The sequence below is a fragment of the Populus trichocarpa genome, chromosome 11, assembly GCF_000002775.5.
Source record: "Populus trichocarpa isolate Nisqually-1 chromosome 11, P.trichocarpa_v4.1, whole genome shotgun sequence".
Classification (NCBI taxonomy): domain Eukaryota; kingdom Viridiplantae; phylum Streptophyta; class Magnoliopsida; order Malpighiales; family Salicaceae; genus Populus; species Populus trichocarpa.
The window spans coordinates 7,572,618-7,594,614 of NC_037295.2; the positions used below are offsets into that span (position 1 = coordinate 7,572,618).

The 21,997-nt window shown below is 35.6% G+C and overlaps 1 protein-coding gene across 7 annotated transcripts in view; it reads left to right on the top strand.

The window, feature by feature from the left end:
- LOC18103154 (probable LRR receptor-like serine/threonine-protein kinase At1g29720) overlaps positions 1–13,466 on the top strand; it is a 66,230-nt gene extending 52,764 nt beyond the window's left edge. For all 7 annotated transcript variants that reach the window (XM_052445193.1, XM_052445190.1, XM_052445191.1 and 4 more), the window contains 22 exons: positions 68–139; positions 236–307; positions 433–504; positions 605–676; positions 746–817; positions 910–981; positions 1,125–1,190; positions 1,278–1,343; positions 1,836–1,901; positions 1,983–2,069; positions 9,446–9,499; positions 9,577–9,621; positions 9,769–9,812; positions 10,222–10,610; positions 10,703–10,898; positions 11,185–11,205; positions 11,318–11,446; positions 11,606–11,724; positions 11,841–12,051; positions 12,155–12,398; positions 12,512–12,662; positions 12,800–13,466. In XM_052445193.1, the coding sequence (XP_052301153.1) occupies positions 68–139; positions 236–307; positions 433–504; positions 605–676; positions 746–817; positions 910–981; positions 1,125–1,190; positions 1,278–1,343; positions 1,836–1,901; positions 1,983–2,069; positions 9,446–9,499; positions 9,577–9,621; positions 9,769–9,812; positions 10,222–10,610; positions 10,703–10,898; positions 11,185–11,205; positions 11,318–11,446; positions 11,606–11,724; positions 11,841–12,051; positions 12,155–12,398; positions 12,512–12,662; positions 12,800–13,210 (2,731 nt within the window). In that variant the 3' untranslated portion in view covers positions 13,211–13,466. The remainder of the gene's footprint in view (positions 1–67; positions 140–235; positions 308–432; positions 505–604; positions 677–745; positions 818–909; positions 982–1,124; positions 1,191–1,277; positions 1,344–1,835; positions 1,902–1,982; positions 2,070–9,445; positions 9,500–9,576; positions 9,622–9,768; positions 9,813–10,221; positions 10,611–10,702; positions 10,899–11,184; positions 11,206–11,317; positions 11,447–11,605; positions 11,725–11,840; positions 12,052–12,154; positions 12,399–12,511; positions 12,663–12,799) is intronic.
- The last annotated feature ends 8,531 nt before the right edge of the window (positions 13,467–21,997 follow it).

Consider the following 21,997-nt stretch of genomic DNA (forward strand, 5'->3'; position numbering starts at 1 on the left):
ATATTAATTTTTGGAGCAATTTTCAAGATGGAAAATAATTTTTATACAACAACATTGTCTATGACAGCGATTTTACTCGCAACTATCTATACGGCACAATTCCGGTGGAATGGGCTTCGATGAAAAATCTGTCTTTCATGTAAGCTCATTTATAAATTCACCCTCTTCTTGGTTTATCTTATTTTCTATGTAAGAGTGAGCTTAAAACATCCTTCCTAACTAACCTCTTATGCAGCTCGCTTACTGCAAATCGCTTGTCAGGAAATATTCCTAGACATTTGGGAAGGTTTACTGCCCTCACCTACTTGTATGGCTTGAATCTGTTATAGTGCTCTACCTCTAGTTTGAGTTATTCGAATATTGCAAGCAATGCTAGTTTACTTTGTTCTCTAATGGTTATTTCACTTTATCAAATGCAATTATAAAATATAGGAGCCTTGAATCAAATCAGTTTTCTGGTGTTGTCCCACCTGAGCTTGGCAAGCTTGTCAACTTAAAAATTCTGTAAGACATTTAACTAAATTCTCCATTGTGAAGACTTGCCAGAGATTTCGTTTTCATTAGTTGAAATCTTTGCTTTGATGCCGTGAATCAACAATTTCAGGATACTCTCCGGCAATAAGTTAGTGGGGACCTTGCCAGAGGAACTTGCGCAGATAAAAAACTTGAAGGATTTGTAAGCCCTCACTTATTTTCCTTAAACACATTTTCTCTCTCTCGATAATTTAACATATTCAATGTGCAGTCGCGTAAGTGATAATAATCTTAATGGCATCGTACCCGAGTTCATTGGGAGCTGGACTCAACTTCAAAAGCTGTGAGATGTTTATCTTCACAAGATCTTAATTCATTCTAATGCAACATGAGACACTTTATTGAGATTTTTTGTTCTTTTCGTGACTAATGAAGTGTTTTGTACGCGACTGGATTGCAAGGACCTATACCTCTTTCGATTTTTCGTTTGCAAAAGTTGTCTGATTTGTGAGTAAAACCACTTTATTGTGCTGCATACCTCCTGCTGTATTAATTATTGAAGAATTCTCTTTGTGTGTGAGAGATAGGGAGAGATAGATGAAGGGAATTGAACATTTAACTTGTATTCAAGGTCTCTTACTGTTATGCAGGAGGATTGCTGATATGCCTGGACCAGAGTTTCAGTTACCTGACGTGACGATTCGAAGGGATACCCTGTATGTGAACTGCTTCATAACTTTTCACAGTAGAGTTCAGGATATGTTCTGTTCAGACTGTTTAGCCAACCTGTAACTTGTTGTCAGGGTTCTGAGGAACATCAATTTAAATGGAACAATCCCAGAAAACGCATGGAAAGTGGAAACAACACTGTAAGTGTGAACTTCACTCATCGCCTGACATCTGCTGCTAAGCAAATTAGAATTTCTTTTTATACATTTCAATTCTGCCACATTTTTCCAATATGATCTCCATGTACAGCTGGTGCGTGGCATCTGCCTGAATCATCAGGTCGTTAGTATAAGTTAAAGATCCTACATTAATATATAATCCTGGGTATATAATAACTAAAGTCCTACTAGAGTGAGTAGAAGAATCACAACTAGCTTCTAACATAACATTGACTTATTTTCACAACGGATGAGCTCCTATGAGAAGGTAGTGATTTCAAGCAACTGCAACTCTCCAAGGAAGAATATAAATAGAGGATTACTTCAAAGAATTTAATAATATATATATATATATATATATATATATATATATATATATATATTCCACCTGTTTATTGCCATTATATTTACAAAGATGTAAAATCTTCTTCAGAAACTGAAGCCTAAAATTTTGTTTGCTGTAATTTCTTGCAGCGACTTAACTTTTAACAAGTTGGTTGGGGAGATTCCTCCTAATACAATACGACGACGACAGTTTACGTGAGCAATGCTAAAGTCTGATAATTTGAAATTTGGTTATTGAAATCTTATCAAGGATGGCGCAATAAATTATGCTGATAGTATGAGTGTGGTTCTTACCAGGTTTTTGAGTGGCAACAAGCTGACTGGAACAGTGCAGGACTCATTCCTCCAAAACAGCCCAAATCTGTAGGTTCCTAAATTACACCCATCATTGGATTCAGTACTTTTTTGAATATTGATATGCTTTGCCTTTTTTCCTTGAACATCCATGACTAATGCCTGTAAGTTTTGCAGTAGAAACCGTGTTTTCTAATTTTATTTTTTTTAGTTTTAGATTGTTTTTATGTGTTGATATAAAAAATAATTTTTTAAAAATAAAAAGTAATAATATTTTTAATGTATTTCTAAGTAAAAATCACTTTAAATTGCAACCGTTACCATACTCTCGAACCACAACTTGTAGATAAATTATATTTTTAACATGGAACACTACTGGATTTAATCGTTTTACCCATAATTTTTTTCAGTGTTTACACTAGCAATCCATCGATATGTATGTTAGAGAAAGACTCACGGATAATGGTCTATCGGAAAAACTATTGTCGGTAATTTATAGATTGTCAGTGAGTCTGTCGGTAATAAATATATCGATGAATTTACAGGCGGACAAATCATCCCAATTTTTTTTTTTTTTTTATGATTGAATACAATAAATCTAAAATAAAGGCGACAATGGATGAGGAGGAGGAGGTAGGTTGTCACCGGGAATGTAGGGGAAATTAAGGGGTGCACATGAACAAGGGGTGATCATTTTCGGTTCGGTTTCTACCTATAAAAACAATCAAACTGAAATTTTGTAAAAAAAAAACAAAAATCAAATTGAAACCGGTTTCGGTTCAGTTTGGTTATTTTAAGTTAAAAACTGAAACTCAATTGCCCGGTTTCGGTTCAATTTGATTTGACTCGGTTATTTGATATTAAAAACTGAAAATTATAATGTTTTTTGGGTTTTTTTGGACTTTCTAATGAGTTTTTTTTAGTTCAGTTTGGTTTGGTTTATTTCTTAACTAAACTGGTTCGATTCAGTTTTTTAATTTCAAGCTTATGAAACCGAAACTGAATCGAATTTTTTTTAAAATATTCTAATTAGTGTACTTAGTTTTTTTTCAGGGTTCAGTTTTTTGGTTGTGTGTTTTCTGGTTTTCTCGGTTTAATCGATTTGTTGGTTTTATTTTCTCACCCCTAACATGAACCATCCATCTGTGATAGCATCTTTATTACCAATCGACAAAATTCTCCATAACCAGTAGTGAGTCATCATATTTATTATTAAGATAGGTTGTCTGATTTTGTACTTGTTGGTCTAACATCACTGCGAACTCCAAAGTTTGATTGTTTAGAATTGATTGCGAGCATCCAACAGTTGAAGTACTACGGGTTGTTCATAAATTCTCATTCAGTGTTAGAGAGTCCATACACTCGATTTCTATCAGGTCCACCAAATGATTCTCCCTTCAACCACAAATCCAGACCGATATCCAAATGGGTCGAAGGCTCATCCCCGTATCTCTCCTTCAACCGGCTGTTATATGTATCATGTAAAGAAAAAATAAATTCATCAAATTCAAGGACATAATAACTTAAGTAAAAAATAATTAAACACCAACATACCACAAAATATTGAGCTTGGCTATCAACGAACTGCTACATCTTTTTTTGACGGTCATCACTCTGCACATGCATTTCAACAAAAAGTTTCATCAAGCTTGGCTCGCATACAAAAACTATAGCTTGCAATAAAAAATATTGTCAATTCAATATATTTATAAAAAACAACTAATAGAAAAATGGATGTAGTAAAAAATATCTTATCATCAAGTGAAATGTGTTGACGTCACATTATGAATGTATTCTGTCAATACAACCTCTGAGATATATGACGATCCAAAATCTTTCCAAACTATCACATCATTCTAGTCTGGAAGATCTTTGTCTTTCATATATTTTTGGCTTTTTTTTGTGCATCATACCAAAAATCATGCAACCTATATGGTACAAATTAATTATTTGTTAGGAAATGAAAAATAAAATTTTAATATTTGGAATAAAAAAATAATTTTGGATTGGATCTTTCATAATCGGAGCGTGATTCTCTTAAATCTTCCTCGTAAAATTATTATAAGCTCTCTCCCATTCAAAATTTTCCTTGAAGTAAAAATTTATAAGAGAAAAATTTCAATAATTTCAATAAATGGTCCAAATTAACATTAAAAATTATTTTAGTTAATATTATCCTTAAATCTTGAAAACCATGTATCGACCTGTGGTTTTCATATATTTAAGATGTTTGGAAACCTGATTTCATTGAAACGATGGATTTTTCATAAATGATTTGAAGGTTGATGTTATTGTTTATGTATATATATAGAACACTGACATGTGTATTATGTAGAGTTTGCAATACATTTGTTCTCTAGAAAGTAAACAATTTATGCAACAACTACTCTCATTATATATTAGAAAGAAGTTGGAGTTGCAAGTGGGAGGTGGGGAGGGGAGGGGGAGGAAAATCTCCTAAAGGTTCAAGACATCTCTAAGGGAAGAGAAAAAAAAAAGCCAAAAGGAAAAAAGAAATAATTGGTTTTCATCCCTCATGTTTATAGCTCCAAAGGGAGAGCTATATTTGAGAGATAAAATAGGATTTCTATATTAGGGAGCTATTCCTACATATTGATCAAAAGAGTCAAAAGTTTTTTTTTTCACGTTCAAATATAGCTCCTAAAGGTTCAAGACATCTCTAATTGTGCTGGGAATTCCGACCGGTGATGTACTGATAATTGTTCATTGGAGGCTACGCACACTAACACAATATTTAACGTGGTTCGGCAAATCACCTACATCCACGGGAGAGTCAATATTATTAGAGATAGAGAAAGAATACAAAACAAATACATGGAGGAGAAGGATCACTTCACTCTACTCTACTCCTAGCTCTCATTGCTGCACTTGCAGCTGCTGCCATTGCAGCCCTTCACTTTCTCTCTTAGTCTCTCTATTGCACTCACAATCTCTCTCCATTATCTCTATCTCTCTTTTTGCTCTCAAATAATGCCTCTATTTATAGGCATTTCATGGTAGACAATAGGCCATCAATTATGGCATAAATGGTGGCAACACATGAGTTGCACCATTTTTGTCAAATGGTGGGTGCAACTACCATTTGACAATGGTACCCTACTTCTTAGGGTAGGTTGCACCATTTATTGCCCATTAATGGTAAATCCCAACAATCACCCCCTTTGACATTTAAATGGGCAATTGTCCTCTTGCTCCATCAACACAAGCTTGCATCCTGTAGCTCTTCCAAGCTTACCATTCTGAGAGCGTCTGTGGCCAAGTTTACAGGTACTCGCCAAACCTTTCAATCACCAGAGTCACCAAAGCACACCCTTGCTCACACCAAAAGATCACTTCAACCAGATGGTCTCCCACATCACATCTGAAGAGTGTTAACGCTTGTCTCTGGGACACAACATTCCCCTTCGAGCGTATCAACCATGCTCGGTCCAGAATGATTTATTAAGCCTCACACCAAGGCTTATAGCACCCCCTCAAACAGATATTTCCAACTGCGACGGTCATTATCTAAGTATTTTAATGTGATCACAAGCTCACCACTCTTCCAAGAGTTTACTCATCCAGGAGTTGCGTCTACCCTCTGTTCCACCGTAGGAACCACGCCTTACTTCTCCGTGAGTCTCTCACTCTTAGTCTCAAGAGTCCAGGTAGCTTTCCACCTTTAACCATGGGGCCAGCCCATTAAAGGTTGATCCATATATGTCTTCATACTCTGAGTATTACAATGTCATCACCGAGCTCACCACCTTGACAAGAGTCAACTTGTTCCAGGAACCTGCGCATGCCCTCTGCTCATTCCTAACAGTCGCGTCTTAATGCTCCACAAGTCACCCACTTATTGTCCAAGGAAAATATCTTCTAGCTCATTGATCTTTAGCATGGGGGCAATATCCATGAAGGTCAATCCTGCATTTGTCTTTATACTCATCATAGCCATTTCATTGGCTATCCATACACCTGTCCACTCATATCTAGCCATCACATCAGCTCTGGGGCATTCTGTAATTGGGGCTCCTATCATGGCCCTCATACCTTCCATCTGAGGTGTCTCCGCTCGTCGTCATACAACGATCTGAATTTGGGCTCATATCATGGCCCTCACACCTTCTCCTGAGATGTCTCCGCTCGTCGTGGAGCGGTCTCATCCTCCTTCATCTGGGATGACTCCAGTGGCTCCAAGATTCTCTACCACCATGTGGATTTGGGAGAGATCACTGCCACTGATTACATAGAAAGAGAAAGTTGTGGTATACTCCTCGCAATCCTCCACCTCAATTTCTATGTTTGGAGCTTCTACGCCTTTCTGCTTGATAGCTCCACCTACACTAATTCTTCTTTGGTTTCTTCGCCTTTCATCATAGGCGATCGTCTTTTATCACAAGCGTTGGCACCCCCTCAATTAGGTGCTTCTGCAACAGCTCATCTTTCCATCCTTGCATGCATTGGAAAGGTCCTCGCGTGTTGTCTTCATCAAGAGCACAAGAGACTTCCTGTTGTACACAGTCTCTGCTCTGAGCTTCATCTGGGAACTCTTCTTCTCCTTACACCTGTTGTCTCATTACAGTACCTCGTTGGCTCCTTCGGGTTCTCTTGCACAATCTTCGTGTGCCCTCGTGCAATTTATGTTCTCTAGATTTCTCCCTATTCCTTGCTTATGTTTGACAACAGCTCATCCTGTCACAACACCTATCCAAGTCAAAATAGGGTGCCAATCTGTATCCCTTTGCTGTATTTTTCTTCCATTATCAGGATCTTCATCAATTCTCCCATTGAGAAATTACAGTCACCGAATCTAACTTCTTTGGAGAAATCACCACTCCATCAGATCCTTGATCATACGGAACCTAATTGTTCCCCTTGTGCCGTCATCCTGCTAGTATTCACCAGTTTCATTACAAACTATTACATATATGAAAATAGTACCGTATGGATAATCCTTCCACTAAGCAAGTTCCCAGGAAAGATTGGAGGGGTCACAACGGTCCCGTTTAAAACCCAATCTCCTAGCCAGAACTTCTTAGGCCATATCTATCCATCGTACTGTCTTTCCGTATATACAACCACTTGCTAGCTTTGTTGCGGCTTTTCTTTACAAGTGATCTGGGTATCCTGGTTTTATATCTGATTTCTCAACATCTGGCAAGACTACCAGTGCTTAGATTCGTCAAGATTGGTCTTCATCAATTTTCACTCTACACCTCTAATTGTCCATATGATCGGGTGTCCAGAGTGTCCTAATTTTTCCTTCCCTTAAGGCAATTAAAATTTCCCTACTTAGCAGTTGAGCACATGTAATTGGGCAAACATGTGCACCTTCTTCTTCTTCATCTTCATCGACCTCCATCAAGACCTTCAGATGCCTCTTGATCGGGCAATCTCTCTTTAATAATTCACCACTGCCACTTTCGATCTCAAATCTCAATGATCGAACCGTACCATTGCATCCAAAACGATCAAATTAGATGGAAACAAGTCTGGAATTGTCCAAATCGCACTTCAGATGGCTAAGATTTAATCAAAACAATTCTAGCCTGATCGACGGCTCAGATTCACTCTCAGATCCGGTTGCACGTAGAATCGGCTACACTGGATCCTGTCCCTCGGCTCGCGGCTCGGCCCCATCTCGACTCGGCTCAATTCGACAAGGCTCAGCTCGCGGCTGATAACGTGGCAAGTGGGTCCCACTTAGCTGGTCGCTGACATGGCACGCTGACTGTGCATGCTGATGTCACCATGACATCATGTTGATGGCATCATAGTCATGCCTACTGTGCAAGATGATGTCACAATTACATCATGCTGACGTCATCCTTATCCTGGTCAGCCACGTGGGTCGGGTCGTCTGGTATTCGGGTCGGGTCAGCCCATCCAGGCAAAGAAGACGCGTGCGACACGTGGCGCACTTCTGTGCGCGTGGCTAGACACCTCGCTGGCGCGTGACGTCGCGTGACGACGATTCTGACGTCCGATTTCGACGTCGTTTTCACCAGTGGCTTCGTCTCTTCCTCCTCTACACGGTGATATGGTCAAAACATAATTTTGACAACTTTTATTTTTTAGCAAAAATCAAACACCACTTTAAACCATGTGCTCTGCTACCAATTGTTGGGAATTCCGACCGGTGATGTACTGATAATTTCTCATTGGAGGCTACGGACACTAACACAATATTTAACGTGGTTCAGCAAATCGCCTACATCCACGGGAGAGTCAATATTATTAGAGATAGAGAAAGAATACAAAACAAATACATGGAGGAGAAGGATCACTTCACTCTACTCTACTCTCAACTCTCATTGCTGCACTTGCAGCTGCTGTAATGGCAGCAGGCTGCTGCAATTGCAGCCCTTCACTTTCTCTCTTAGTCTCTCTATTGCACTCACAATCTCTCTCCATTATCTCTCTCTCTCTTTTTTCTCTCAAATAATGCCTCTATCTATAGGCATTTCATGGCAGACAATAGGCCATCAATTATGGCATAAATGGTGGCAACACATGGGTTGCACCATTTTTGTCAAATGGTGGGTGCAACTACCATTTGACAATGGTACCCTACTTCTTAGCGTAGGTTGCACCATTTATTGCCCATTAATGGCAAATCCCAACAAATTGGTTTTCATCCCTCATGTTTATAGCTCCAAGGGGAGAGCTATATTTGAGAGATAAAATAGGATTTCAAGAGAAGTTTTGAATGGAGTTGTATTAGTTAATTATAATTAATAAATAGTTGTATCAATTTCAAATATATTGAAATACAATAGGCTTTTCTAAATAATTTTTTTTTTCAATTAGAGTGTATATATATAAAAATATATCATATTTACATTATCAATTTAGCTCTTCTAAACAGTTTCTTTCCTTGGAAATGCTCTTCTAAGAAGAAGGATAATGAGTTGACATGTTTATCATCATCTTCTCCTATTGCTTCCTATTTCATTTTTCATACTGCGCCTCTATTTGGGCCCTTAGATTTGCTGTAACAACAATAATTTCTAGCTAGATCGTAGGATGCTTATAATATATACACTACAATCTGCTCTTATATATCATTTCCTATTCCTGATTTCTATCGGATATATCAGTTGCTCAAACTTATTCAATCTAAATTAATATAATTAATTAATTGTCATCAATTATATAAAAAATCATTTTAAAAAAAATTTCAACATAATAATAAAATCGATAATACCCCTTAAATAATCCATCAATTCTAGCAGATGAATTCTAAAAAAAATTAATAAACCATTTCCCTTGAAAACAATTAAATCTTAGTCATCCAAGCCATGACCATCAATAAAAGAAAAACCATTATATGAAAGCTAGTGCATTTCTAGCGCTTGCATCGTGAAGTTTATATATTCTCTTTATTTGTTAACCTCGTGGAAGTTTGTATTTAGATTTATGATTTTCTTGATCTCTTCCAGTGATGTTTCGTACAATAAATTTTCACGGTCACCAAGATGCAGCAGCAGTATCGGGTAAGGATGTTCCTAAATATTTGAAATGGGATATTCTTGGTGATTTTGAAACTGAATGATTTGAGTTTATAAATCAGGAATAATATAAACTGGTTTCGAAGCTCGTCCAGCAATAATAAATTGTAAGGCTCTTCTTTTATACTCCGTGGACTGCAATGTTTTTCGTATTTATATTTCTGGAGATGAAATTTAGCAATAGAGATTCTGCTGCATGTGATTTCAAAAAATCCTTTATTATTCTAACATACTATAATTTCCATGATATACAGAAGCGATCTTCTTCCATGCTCAGAGATATCTCGGTGCCCAAAATGTATGGTTTTTTATTTTATTGTTTTCATAATAAGAACCTGTGCACTTCATAAAATCCGAGTGTGCCATTAAAGTTTATCGATGTACCATATTTATCTGTGTACTTCAATGTTTGAATGACATTGATGATTGTTAGCTTTTTAATTAGATTCTATCTCGAAACACTAATAAGGTCAATTCATGTTCACTTTGTTGGAAAATTTATACATCAAAACGTGGTTTGAAGTAGAACTTGACCACTGGTTTCACCGTCAGAAACCAAAATTTTGACAGAGTGAATTCATTGAGTTGAACTAATCCGACAATGATGAAGTGTTGACCAGTGACTAATCATAGTTTTGAAGCTTTGTAGTAAAGTAAACTCATTCCCCATTGATATGCTAATGGTATACTAGTTTTATGTGCTGCAGATTATCGTTCATTCCATATAAACTGTGGTGGACCAGATGTAAAGAATGGGAAAATCTTGTATAAAGGTGATCAAGATGGTGGAAGTAATGCTGCTGCAACGAGTTATAATAGACCAGGATCAAACTGGGGATTCAGCAGCACAGGAGATTTCATGGATGATGGAGATTTCTATGATAACAAATATACGCTTCAACCAAATTCTAATATTTCTCTAGTTGACTTTGGATTGTATGCAACAGCACGTAAAACTCCCCTGTCTATCACTTATTATGGATATTGTCTAGAAAATGGGAATTACACTGTCAGACTCCACTTTGCTGAGATAGAATTCACAGATGAAAAACTGTACAACAAAGTTGCAAGGCGTGTTTTTGATATTTACATTCAGGTAATTAATTATCTTTTCCTTCCGAAGAGATTGTGGATGTCCTTTTTTATCTTTTTCAAAGGAACCCTTTTGAGTAGGAAACTTTGTTCCAGGGAATACAAGTGCGAAAGGATTTTAACTTTACAGAGGAAGCCAAAGGATCTAACAGAAATTTCACAATACCATTCAACACCACCGTGACAGACCGTACCCTGGAGATCCGATTATACTGGGCTGGAAAAGGCACTACTGTCATTCCAATAAGAGGAAATTATGGTCCTATAATTTCTGCTATATCCGTATGTTCAGGTATGTTGCATGTTCTTTTTCTGCCTCTCATTTGAAACTTACAGACTTCAAGGAGTTTAATTTATACAATAGAAGGACACCATTGAATTCATTTCTATTTCAATTTTCTGAGCTTTCTGGGTTTTTTTTTCCCTCCCCTAACTGATAAGATTAAACACATTTAATGTTTCTCATAACAATCTGCATAAGTGATTAGCCTGATTTTTGTTGTCACTGTAACTGTAAGCTTCTTCCACTCACTTCATTATCCCATCTAAGAATCTTTCCGTGATCTGTGGTTTTTCAGGTTACAGAACTTATTGTGAAGGTGAGAATTGAACTGTGCTATAGTGGTCGTGTGTCTTTACAGCGTTAATGTTTATTATCCATTTGATGGGATGTTTAGCCTTCTTTGCGTTTCCAATTTTATTTAATATCAGAGCCTGAGGAAACAAGTAAGAAACCTATTGTGATCGGAGTTGTCACTTCAGCAGTATTCCTTATTTTCTTGGTAATGGGTGTCATTTATTGGAAGCTCTGCTACGGAGACAAATACACAAGAGAACGAGGTATTGTACCGCAAACTGAGTCTTCTCTTAATTTTCTAAATAATGGCGAATCACACTAGAGAATGCGCGTAGTGCATGGATATATGATGTTCAAGCATTTCTATTATTTCACGATATGTCTCCTGACTGTCATCCTCCCATACCAACTGCTGCGTGCAGAGCTTCAAGGGCTAGATTTGAAAACTGGTTCCTTCACCTTGAGGCAGCTAAAAGCGGCCACTGACAATTTCAATTCAGAAAACAAGATTGGAGAGGGTGGTTTTGGATCCGTATACAAGGTTTGTCATCTAATGAATTTTTCATATTATCACAATTTTATTATTGGAATCATGCATGGGTGAATCCGCCCCAAAAACACTATAGCATTTAGATGCGTGATTGACTTCCAATGCAGGGTGAATTAGCAGATGGTACTATTATTGCTGTTAAGCAGCTATCTCCAAAATCCAGGCAAGGAAACCGTGAATTTGTGAACGAAATAGGCATGATATCTTGTTTACAGCATCCCAACCTTGTAAGGCTTTATGGATGCTGTATTGAAGGAGACCAGTTGCTTCTGGTGTACGAGTACATGGAAAACAACTCCCTCTCTCGTGCACTTTTTGGTAACCATAGTAGCATTTGTTGATAAATTTCCAGTAAAATATATTGTTTATAACACTGAATCAACTAGCAAACATGAAATGATCTTATCAACAATCCTATTAGGAGCAGGTTCCGAAACAAGTTTTCAGACGTTGGATTGGCCTACAAGGAATAAGATATGTGTTGGAATAGCCAGAGGTTTAGCATTTCTCCATGAAGGATCTGCAATCAGGATCGTTCACAGGGACATCAAAGGTACAAATGTATTACTGGACAAAGATCTAAATGCCAAGATATCAGACTTCGGACTAGCTAAGCTCAATGAAGAGGAGAACACTCATATTAGCACTCGAGTTGCTGGAACTATGTAAGTTTTATTGAGACTAATTTAATTCCTGAAGTTTATTGATAGTAATAATCCTCAAGTCTCTGAAGGGCACTAATTCTGCATTTTGTTTTTTAAAAAAATATATATTTCAGAGGATATATGGCTCCAGAATATGCACTGTGGGGCTATCTAACAGATAAAGCAGATGTTTATAGTTTTGGGGTTGTCGCCTTAGAAATTGTCAGTGGAAAGAGCAACTCAAGTTACAGACCACAGAACGAAAATGTTTGTCTTCTTGACTGGGTAAATCATCGTCAGTCTGTTTCTGTTGCTATCCTGAATTAATGACGCGTGAGGCATCAGGTCTCAATGCAAAACATGGTACATTTGGTCAAATATCTTAGCTTCCTTCTTATTTGTCTTTGAAATTGTCGTCACAGGCCCATGTATTGCAAAAAAAGGAAAATTTAATGGAGATAGTGGACCCAAAGCTGCAGTCTGAATTCAACAAGGAAGAGGCTGAGAGGATGATCAAAGCGGCTCTCTTATGCACCAATGCATCTCCATCTCTAAGGCCTGCAATGTCAGAAGTGGTGAGCATGCTTGAAGGACAGACCAGCATCCAGGAGATGATCTCAGATCCTAGCATTTATGGTGATGATTTACACTCCAAACATCTCAAAGGCCACTATCAGCAGGTCATGGACCAGAGTTTAAACAGCACACAAGACCTCTTTCCTCGATCTGATAAATCGTGTATTGGAAATTCCTCAACATCTGCCCATGATCTCTACCCCATCAATCCCGAGTCCATAAGTTTAAACCTCAGTGAAACCTCGTCTTTAATTTGAGTAAAGCCAAAGACATGCTTGGAGCTTCATTCGTAATCAATTAAGATTTAGACGTCTACACAACGTTTTATTGCTTACCATCCATCTTGATATGCTTATGGATTTATAATTCTACATATGTAAACGGTCTCTGAAAGCTGTCTCCGTGGTTGTGAGAATTCAGAGCCCAAGGCACCTTTCCTGGCCAGTGGTTATTACTCCCGATTTATGGGGATGGATATTTTGAATATTTTTAATAAAATTTAAATTTATAGAAGGGATCAGCTTGTTTTTGTATGAGGATTTTGAAAAATGCTGTACTAAAATGAAAAAAAAAATAATGAAGTTTATTTACTTGACTGATGAAAAATGAAAGTTGGTATATCAATGTTGCATTTTTTTTTTATAATAAATGCCAAAGTACACGTAAACAAAAAAAGGAGTAACTAACAGAGTTTCCTCACCGTTCGTTCTCCCAGCCTCTGTTCCTCCCTCCTTTTTTTTCTCCCCTCGCGTGCTGGCGTTCAGTCTCCATTTATAGGGGGCAAAGGGAGCGGCGCCTCATTATGGCTGCATGGGGAGCGGGGCAGCGCCGGTTGGTTGGCCAGTGGGTGCGACTGGCAAGGCGCGGCTCCCTCGACCTTTCATCATGAGAGCGTATGGGGGGGGGGCGGCTTTGGCAGGCATGTGGCGTGTCGGGTTCAACGAGGAAAGAAGAAAAAATTGCCTTCCCCTGCTGCACGTCCAGGGGAAGGAGAAAGGGGAACAGTGTCGTTCAAAACGACACTGTTCTGCACTTTTTTTTTTTTTTTATAACATGAAACGGCGCCGTTTCATTTAAAGGTGGCGCCATCATCTTTTTTCGAATTAGTCCTTAATTTATCCTTTGTTCTTTTAAGTCCTCACAATGTAATTTTGATTTTAAGAATTAATTCAATTGCATCCCTGCAAATTTCGGTATCCGCCCCTATAGTTGGCCATGTTTTCCACTTTGATCCTTGGCCTCTGATTTATGCAATTTGACCCTCAATTGATCAATAAACTTTTAATTTCTTCAATTTGGCCCCTGATTTTGTTAATTACAGCCCCTATATTTACGCGCCTTTTCCAATTTGGTCCTTGGTTTCAGATTTTCTTAATTAAGTCCCTAATTGGCCATTAAACTTCAATATTTATGCAATTAAGCCCCTAATTTGACCAAATCAACTCTTAAAAATTATAATTTGACCCCATAACTTTAATTTCTTCCAATTAAAGCTCAAATTGACTTAAAAATCAATTTTTCTTGCAATCAAACCCTCTATAAATTCAATTAAACCTTCAATAAAATCCAATTAAGTCCATAAACATCCAATTTTGGACTTTTCTCTTCAAATTAAATTTTCTTTTCCCACAAGGCTCTCATCATTCAAGTATATACTGTAAAAATTTCAATCCTTGTATTTTTGAACCTCCTTAATCAATTTTTCTGATCCTTTTCTGAGCGCTCCAACCTCCTATTATTTTTCTAATTTCTTCCAGCTATATATTTATATATTTATTTTTATTTTTGTGTGAGGACCCAAAAATGGGTTACAACACAAAAGGCGAAGTACAAAGATACAAAGCAAGATTAGTGGCAAAAGGCTACAAACAGAGAGAAGGAATTGACTATGGAGAAGTATTTGCTCCAGTAGCCCAACTAGAGACATTCAGATTGATGATCTTATTAGTTACACAACATAGATGGAAGATCTATCAACTCGACGTGAAGTCAGCATTTCTGAATGGCTTCCTAGAAGAAGAGATCTATGTTGAACAACCACTTAGATACATTGAAGCTGGAAATGAAGGTAAAGTATACAAGTTGAAGAAAGCTCTCTATAGTTTGAAGCAATCTCCGCGTGCTTGGAATACCATAATTGACAGGTACTTTCAAGAGAATGGATTTGAGAAATGTCCATATGAACACGCGATGTATGTGAAGAAAGAAGCTGATGGAAGCACACTTTTTGTGTGCCTATATGTTGATGATTTGATATTCACCAGCAACAATCCTACCATGTTTTCAAGAGAATGGATTTGAGAAATGTCCATATGAAGACGCGATGTATGTGAAGAAAGAAGCTGATGGAAGCACACTTTTTGTGTGCCTATATGTTGATGATTTGATATTCACCAGCAACAATCCTACCATGTTTGAAAACTTCAAGAATAGTATGGTACAAAAGTTTGAGATGACAGACATTGGTCTAATGACACACTTTCTTGGTCTGGAAGTAATGCAAAAAGAAGAAGGGATTTTTGTATCTCAAAGCGACTACGCTACAAATATTCTTGAAAGGTTCAAGATGGAAAGCTGCAATACAGTATCAACTCCAATTGAGAATGGAGTGGAATTAAGAAAGAGTAAAGCTGGAAATGTTGATCCAACTTACTTCAAAAGCTTAGTAGGAAGGTTGAGGTACTTGACATGTACCAAACCGGATATATTTTACGGAGTTGGACTTATCAGCAAATATATAGAGACACCAGACCAGTCTCACTTGAATGCAGCCAAGAGAATTCTTCGCTACATCAAAGGAACGATAAATGAAAGGTATGTTTTACACTTCAAGTAAAACCTTCAATCTTGTTGGGTACTCGGATAGTGATTGGGGTAGAGATCTGGATGAAAGAAAAAGCACAACAGGATTTGTTTTTTTTCATGGGAGATACATCTTTCACATGGATATCCAAGAAGCAATCGATAGTAACGTTATCAAGTTGTGAAGCTGAGTATGTTGCTGCCAACTCAGCTGTATGTCATTCAATATGGTTAAGAAATATGTTGAAGTATTTGGGATTTCCACAAGAAAACCCTACAGAGATTTATATTGATAATCGATCAGCGATTGCATTAGCAAAGAACCCAGTGTATCATGAAAGAAGTAAAAACATCGATACACGTCATCACTTTATCCGAGAGCATGTGAAGAACAAAGAAGTTGAACTTATATCTTGCAAAACAACTAATCAAGTTGTAGATATCTTTACAAAACCATTGAAAGGGGAGATATTTATCATATTGAAGTTCATGCTTGGAATGACATCACTCAATTGAGTTTAAAGGGGGAATTTGTTGCTGTAAACTCAATCATAAGGTCCACCTGTTTGAACATGACCATGTGAGGTAGTCCCACTCCATTAAAGCAACAAAGTGGAACAACTCATCTATTTTAGTAAAGGTTGAAAGATGAGCTGGTGGAATATATTCTGCATGTTCTCTGTTTTTTTTTTTTTTCTGTCTTACCGTTCATGTCTTTAAATAGGCATCAAGAGAACATTGTAATGTGTGTGGAAAATACAAGAGTGAAAGAGTGGGTCAGTTTGAGTGCTTGTAATCTTCTTGTTATTTTTTTGAAATAATAACAGTGTGTTTCATTTCCTCTGAGTATTTAAAGCCACCACCAGTGGCCTTTCCCACCAACAGATCAAAGCGGCTCTCTTATGAACCAATGCATCTCCATCTCTAAGGCCTGCAATGTCAGAAGTGGTGAGCATGCTTGAAGGACAGACCAGCATCCAGGAGGTGACCTCAGATCCTAGCATTTATGGTGATGATTTACACTCCAAACGTCTCAAAGGCCACTATCAGGAGGTCACAGACCAGAGTTTAAACAGCACACAAGACCTCTTTCCTCCATCTGATAAATCATGGATTGGAAATTCCTCAACATCTGCCCATGATCTCTACCCCATCAATCCCGAGTCCATAAGTTTAAACCTCAGTGAAACCTCGTCTTTAATTTGAATACAGCCAAAGACATGCTTGGAGCTTCATTTGTAATCAATTAAGATTTAGACGTCTACACAACGTTTTATTGCTTACCATCCATCTTGGTATGCTTATGGATTTATAATTCTACATATGTAAACGGTCTCTGAAAGCAGTCTCCGTGGTTGTGAGAATTCAGAGCCCAAGGCACCTTTCCTGGCCAGTGGTTATTACTCCCGATTTATGGGGATGGATATTTTTAATATTTTTAATAAAAATTAAATTTATAGAAGGGATCAGCTTGTTTTTGTATGAGATTTTTGAAAAATGGTGTACTAAAATGAAAAAAAAAATAATGAAGTTTATTTACTTGACTGATGAAAACTGAAAGTTGGTATATCAATGTTGCAATTTTTTTCAATAAATGCAATGCCAAAGTACACGTAAACAAAAAAAAGGAGTAACTAACAGAGTTTAGATATAAAAAAAAAGTATTTAAACAAAAATAAAATAAAATTCATGCATTTGATTGATAAAAAGGAGTAAAATTGGTGTACTGTTAATGCAATTATCCATTGTTTATGTTGTGTTATAATTTTTCTTTATTTGATTTTTGAGATTTTACATAGCTTGGATGTTAGTGAACAATGATGATGTATAATTTAGACCTTAAAAGTTATATTTTCATTGCCCTTAATTTTTTTTAAGCTTTTCATATTGAACAATGATGCCACGTATCGGATGTTGTTCGCATATTAAATGGCAGGACAATATTTTTGTATAATTTAATTTCTAATTATTGTAAAAACAAAATTAAAAGAACAAGAATTAAAATTGATATTGATAAAAAATATTGAGTGCATGAATACTCATTATAATATATTGTGTTGACTTACTGTGTTTAGAAATTTCAAGGTAGTTATGGAAATTAAGTGCTAAGTTGTGAATTTTGAAAAGCTGTATATGAAATGCAATGTGGAAAATATTAGCATATTAAATAAAATTAAAGATTTGACTAAGTTATAAGATTGGGAATGAGTCAAATAAAATAAATAATATTTTAACTAAAAGAAAAATGATGCTAGTAAATGTTGTTGTGTAATAAAGTTGACGGTAAACTTTGATGTAAAGAAATCTAATATCAGTATTGTGTATTATTGTAAAACAAGGAAATTAATATATAAGATAATGGAAATAAGAAATGGACTCATTGAAAGGCGTATAAATTAAGGTGTAATGAAATGTCTTGATATGAATTGAACAATGATAACGTGAACATAAATTCATGAATTTCAAAATTTGTAAACCTTCTTTCTTATAAAGAGATGCACTAGCGGCTGGATCCTTGACATAAGGAACTAGATCATCAGATGTAGCAAATAGATGCTCTCCACCTTGCTTTTATTTAAAGCAACATTACTTTTAAATTTCTTAGTATTGTGTTTGCATCTCAAAAAAAAAAATTAATTGATAAGCCAACCACATAAGTTGGAATTACTAATCAGAAATTGATAATCTAAGAAATATAAAATTAATTGATAAGTTGACCACATGAATGAAGATTACTGATCAGAAATTGATATACCAACCAACCACATGAATAGGGTGATGAACCAGGTGTTTATGAGTTGGTCATTTAAGTGGGGATCTACATATTAGATGTTTTTTAGATGATTCTAGGAAGGGAAATCAAATACATCAGATAGAAATAAGCTAACTGCATGGTTAGGCCACAACTTTGATAATCCAATATACAACATGATATAAAGTTATTATTGTGAAGTATTTATAATTATATGTAAGAGTAAGGGCTTGTTTGTAAAGAATTACAAATGAAGAGTTAAGAAAATAGATAGTATAGTCAAGAAGAGGCCAAAAAGAAAATAAAAAGAATTGTGTTTTAATGATGGTGTATGGGAATTTTTGTGATTCCCTAATATTAATATTAGTTGTATATTACTCAATTTGTTTGCATATTTGAATTGATAGCTATATATATATATAAAAGGTCCATTCCATCACAACAGTGGTAGTGTATACAGAACCAAAAATCTAGGATTAAGGGTGATGATTTTTGGGAGGGCTAACTAAAAGTTTGTTTGGGGGAGGTAATTACAAGGTATTAAAATTAGACCAAATTCTATATGGGCCTTAAACGTTTTTTGAACATGGAGGTCCTTGACACTTATAACCCATGTTATAGGTTCGCCCTTGACAATAAGCATTCTAAAGTAGCAGCAATGTAGATGTTATAGATTGTTGGTTCGTTGGGAGAGAAAAGGGAGGTTGTTATTCTTTATTACTAAAAATGCAAGAGAGATTATCTGGGAAAGTCATGGATGTTGTTAAAAAAAATGCTCTAATACCATATAAGATCAAAGAAGCAAAAAAAAAAAAAAAAAGAGAGAGAGAAAAAAGGAGACATGTACAAAAAATATTCTACTCTCTATATATATGGTGATCTTAGTACAAATAGGAAAAATACAGAATAAAAAAATATATCTACTTATATGGTTAAATGGATAAGAAGTTTGGTGAACCTCCTTATTAATGTTAAGGTCCAATACTCGATTTTTATCTCTTATCTGAAAGTTGTATAACTAGTTGCAGTGGTTATTGGGTTTCATGTTTTTGAGCAAGTAAGGAATATGAGATTCATCAATGTTGTGTTCTTCATCAACCCCACATGTTTTTAATAGTTGTGATGGGGTTGGAAAAATTAGGGGCATTTTTTATGGGTTGAAAAAACTAGATCTGAAGAACTTGATGAGCCTTATAACACTTGCAAACAAAAAATATTCTAATGCTTAAGTTAATATATTGTTTGTAGAAGTGATAAGGATAATGAGTTATATTCTTTAGGATTAAATGTTCCTTAAGTTTTATCCAAGTCTTACATTAGATTTACATTGTCCAAAGAGGTGAGCTCTAGCCTTCTGACCTCTTTCTTTATACTTCTAAATATATTTATTTATATAAATTTTTTAAGATAAATTACTAAGTTTTAATATATTTTATATAAATATCTAAGTTATAAGATATTTAATATTAATATCTTATAAATATCCTAGATATTTATAAATATATTTATAGAGATATGTACATTGTATAAAACACCATGTAGGCCCAAGAATTAATATTACTTTGTAGTTTTTTCATGCAAGTATCATCAGAGCTCTCCAAGTAATCTTGCAAATAGATGTGTTTGGAAGACTTGACTTAGCAAGTGGCACGATCAAATGATTGATGTTTTATTTCAAATGCAGGAGTATCGAAGTAATAAATAACCCGACAAGACTAGGGTCGAACCACAAGAAGATGAATTATATAAATTAAAAATAATATATATAATAAAACAAAGAGTTGAGGAGAATTTTATGTGATATTAATGTAAGGATTAAACAAAGATAGAACAATTATCAAGGTTAAAAGATCCACTAATGATATTTCAAATAAGTATAGTATAAACTCTTTTCATTATAAAGTATTTACATGATCATATTAATTATCTTATTTAAGTAACACCAATCTTGTAAATATTGTTAGGTATTCATGATGTTAACTTATGTTAACAACAAATCAAGTTCATTTCATAGCACAAGTGTCGGTTATACCATGCAGTAGGCTTTAAAAGAGTCAAGTATTTGTTGTACCAAAGGTTGTATAACACAAATCTAGATTAACCATTTAATAAGCAAGGTATTAAGAATTGATAAGATAAAAATAATAAGACATGTCAATAACAAACTTTCTTGGATATAAACATTGAAGTCCATGTTGAGTTTATATTATACTTATTATAACACCATTAATTAAACCTTTTCACATTGACATAATAAACTTAGCTAAACATAATGAAGAATAGAAACATAAATAAACAACATAAGAACACAAATATTAAATAAGTTAACTAAGGATAATAAAGTAAATGAAAAGCATAAATAAGAGATTAATAAAAATATAACATGAAATAAAACTTGAACATTACAAAATACAAAGAAAGAGAGCAAGAGCAAGATCTTGATCTGAAAACTAAGATGCCTAAACGTATGGTAAATGCCTCCTTTCATAGGCTAAATTTCAAAACTATTCATTTGTTATTGATTATTGATGTAGTGGCCACCTATTGATTTAGTGAACTTGGTTGTTTAGGTATAAATTTGTTTTGCTAGATGAAATAACATTGCTCCAATCAGAATTTGGAAACATGTTCTTCATGAAAGTTATAGAAATTTGACTTAGCTTTCCATCCATATAGATTGGAGCTCATTTGAACTTATAGAACTTAAGATATGAGCTAAACACTGAATAGTGTCTAGGCTACAGGACAAATTCCGACTTCTCTTTTGTTGCTACAATTTGAGATTGAAAATAGCAGATTTAAGTCTTGCTTTCTTCATGAAAGTTTTAGGCCCATGTCTTATAACCATCCATATATAGAAGGCCTAAATCCAAGGTATACAGCTCCAGTTGTGACCCAATTACGGAATAATGTTCCAGTTTGAACCAACATCTCTTAACCTTTTGATGATCTTTTCACTTTCAATAGTTAATCACATTAATCAATCCTTTGAATTGTGAAATATGTTTGCATTTAAAATGAGCATTTATCATAAATTAAAACTATCTTATATTATCATACTCGTTATTATAACACATGCTTAAGTTAGAGAATTTAATGATACTTTAAGTGCAATATAATGATATAAAACCTTAATGAGAATGTATTTTTAAGTACTAATAAGCAAGAGTAGGGGAGGAAATACTTATAGGGGGTAATATTACCTTCAATGTATCAATGGAGCTCCCAAGTCTCGACTGCACCTTGTATATGTACAAGCCGCCATAAAAGTTATTTGGGGATGTAGCCTTAGGGCATAGCCATGGAGTGTAGTTTTAGACATAATCATAGGTGTTGCCTTGGGTGTTTGGCGTAGCCATATCGGGTGTAATCGTTGGCGTAGACATGTGGGGCGTAGTTGTGGGCTTCACTACTAGTTTAGCTATTGACATCACAAGTCATTGGCTTAGCTGTTGACATCATGTGTCGTTGGTGTAATGGTAGATGCATT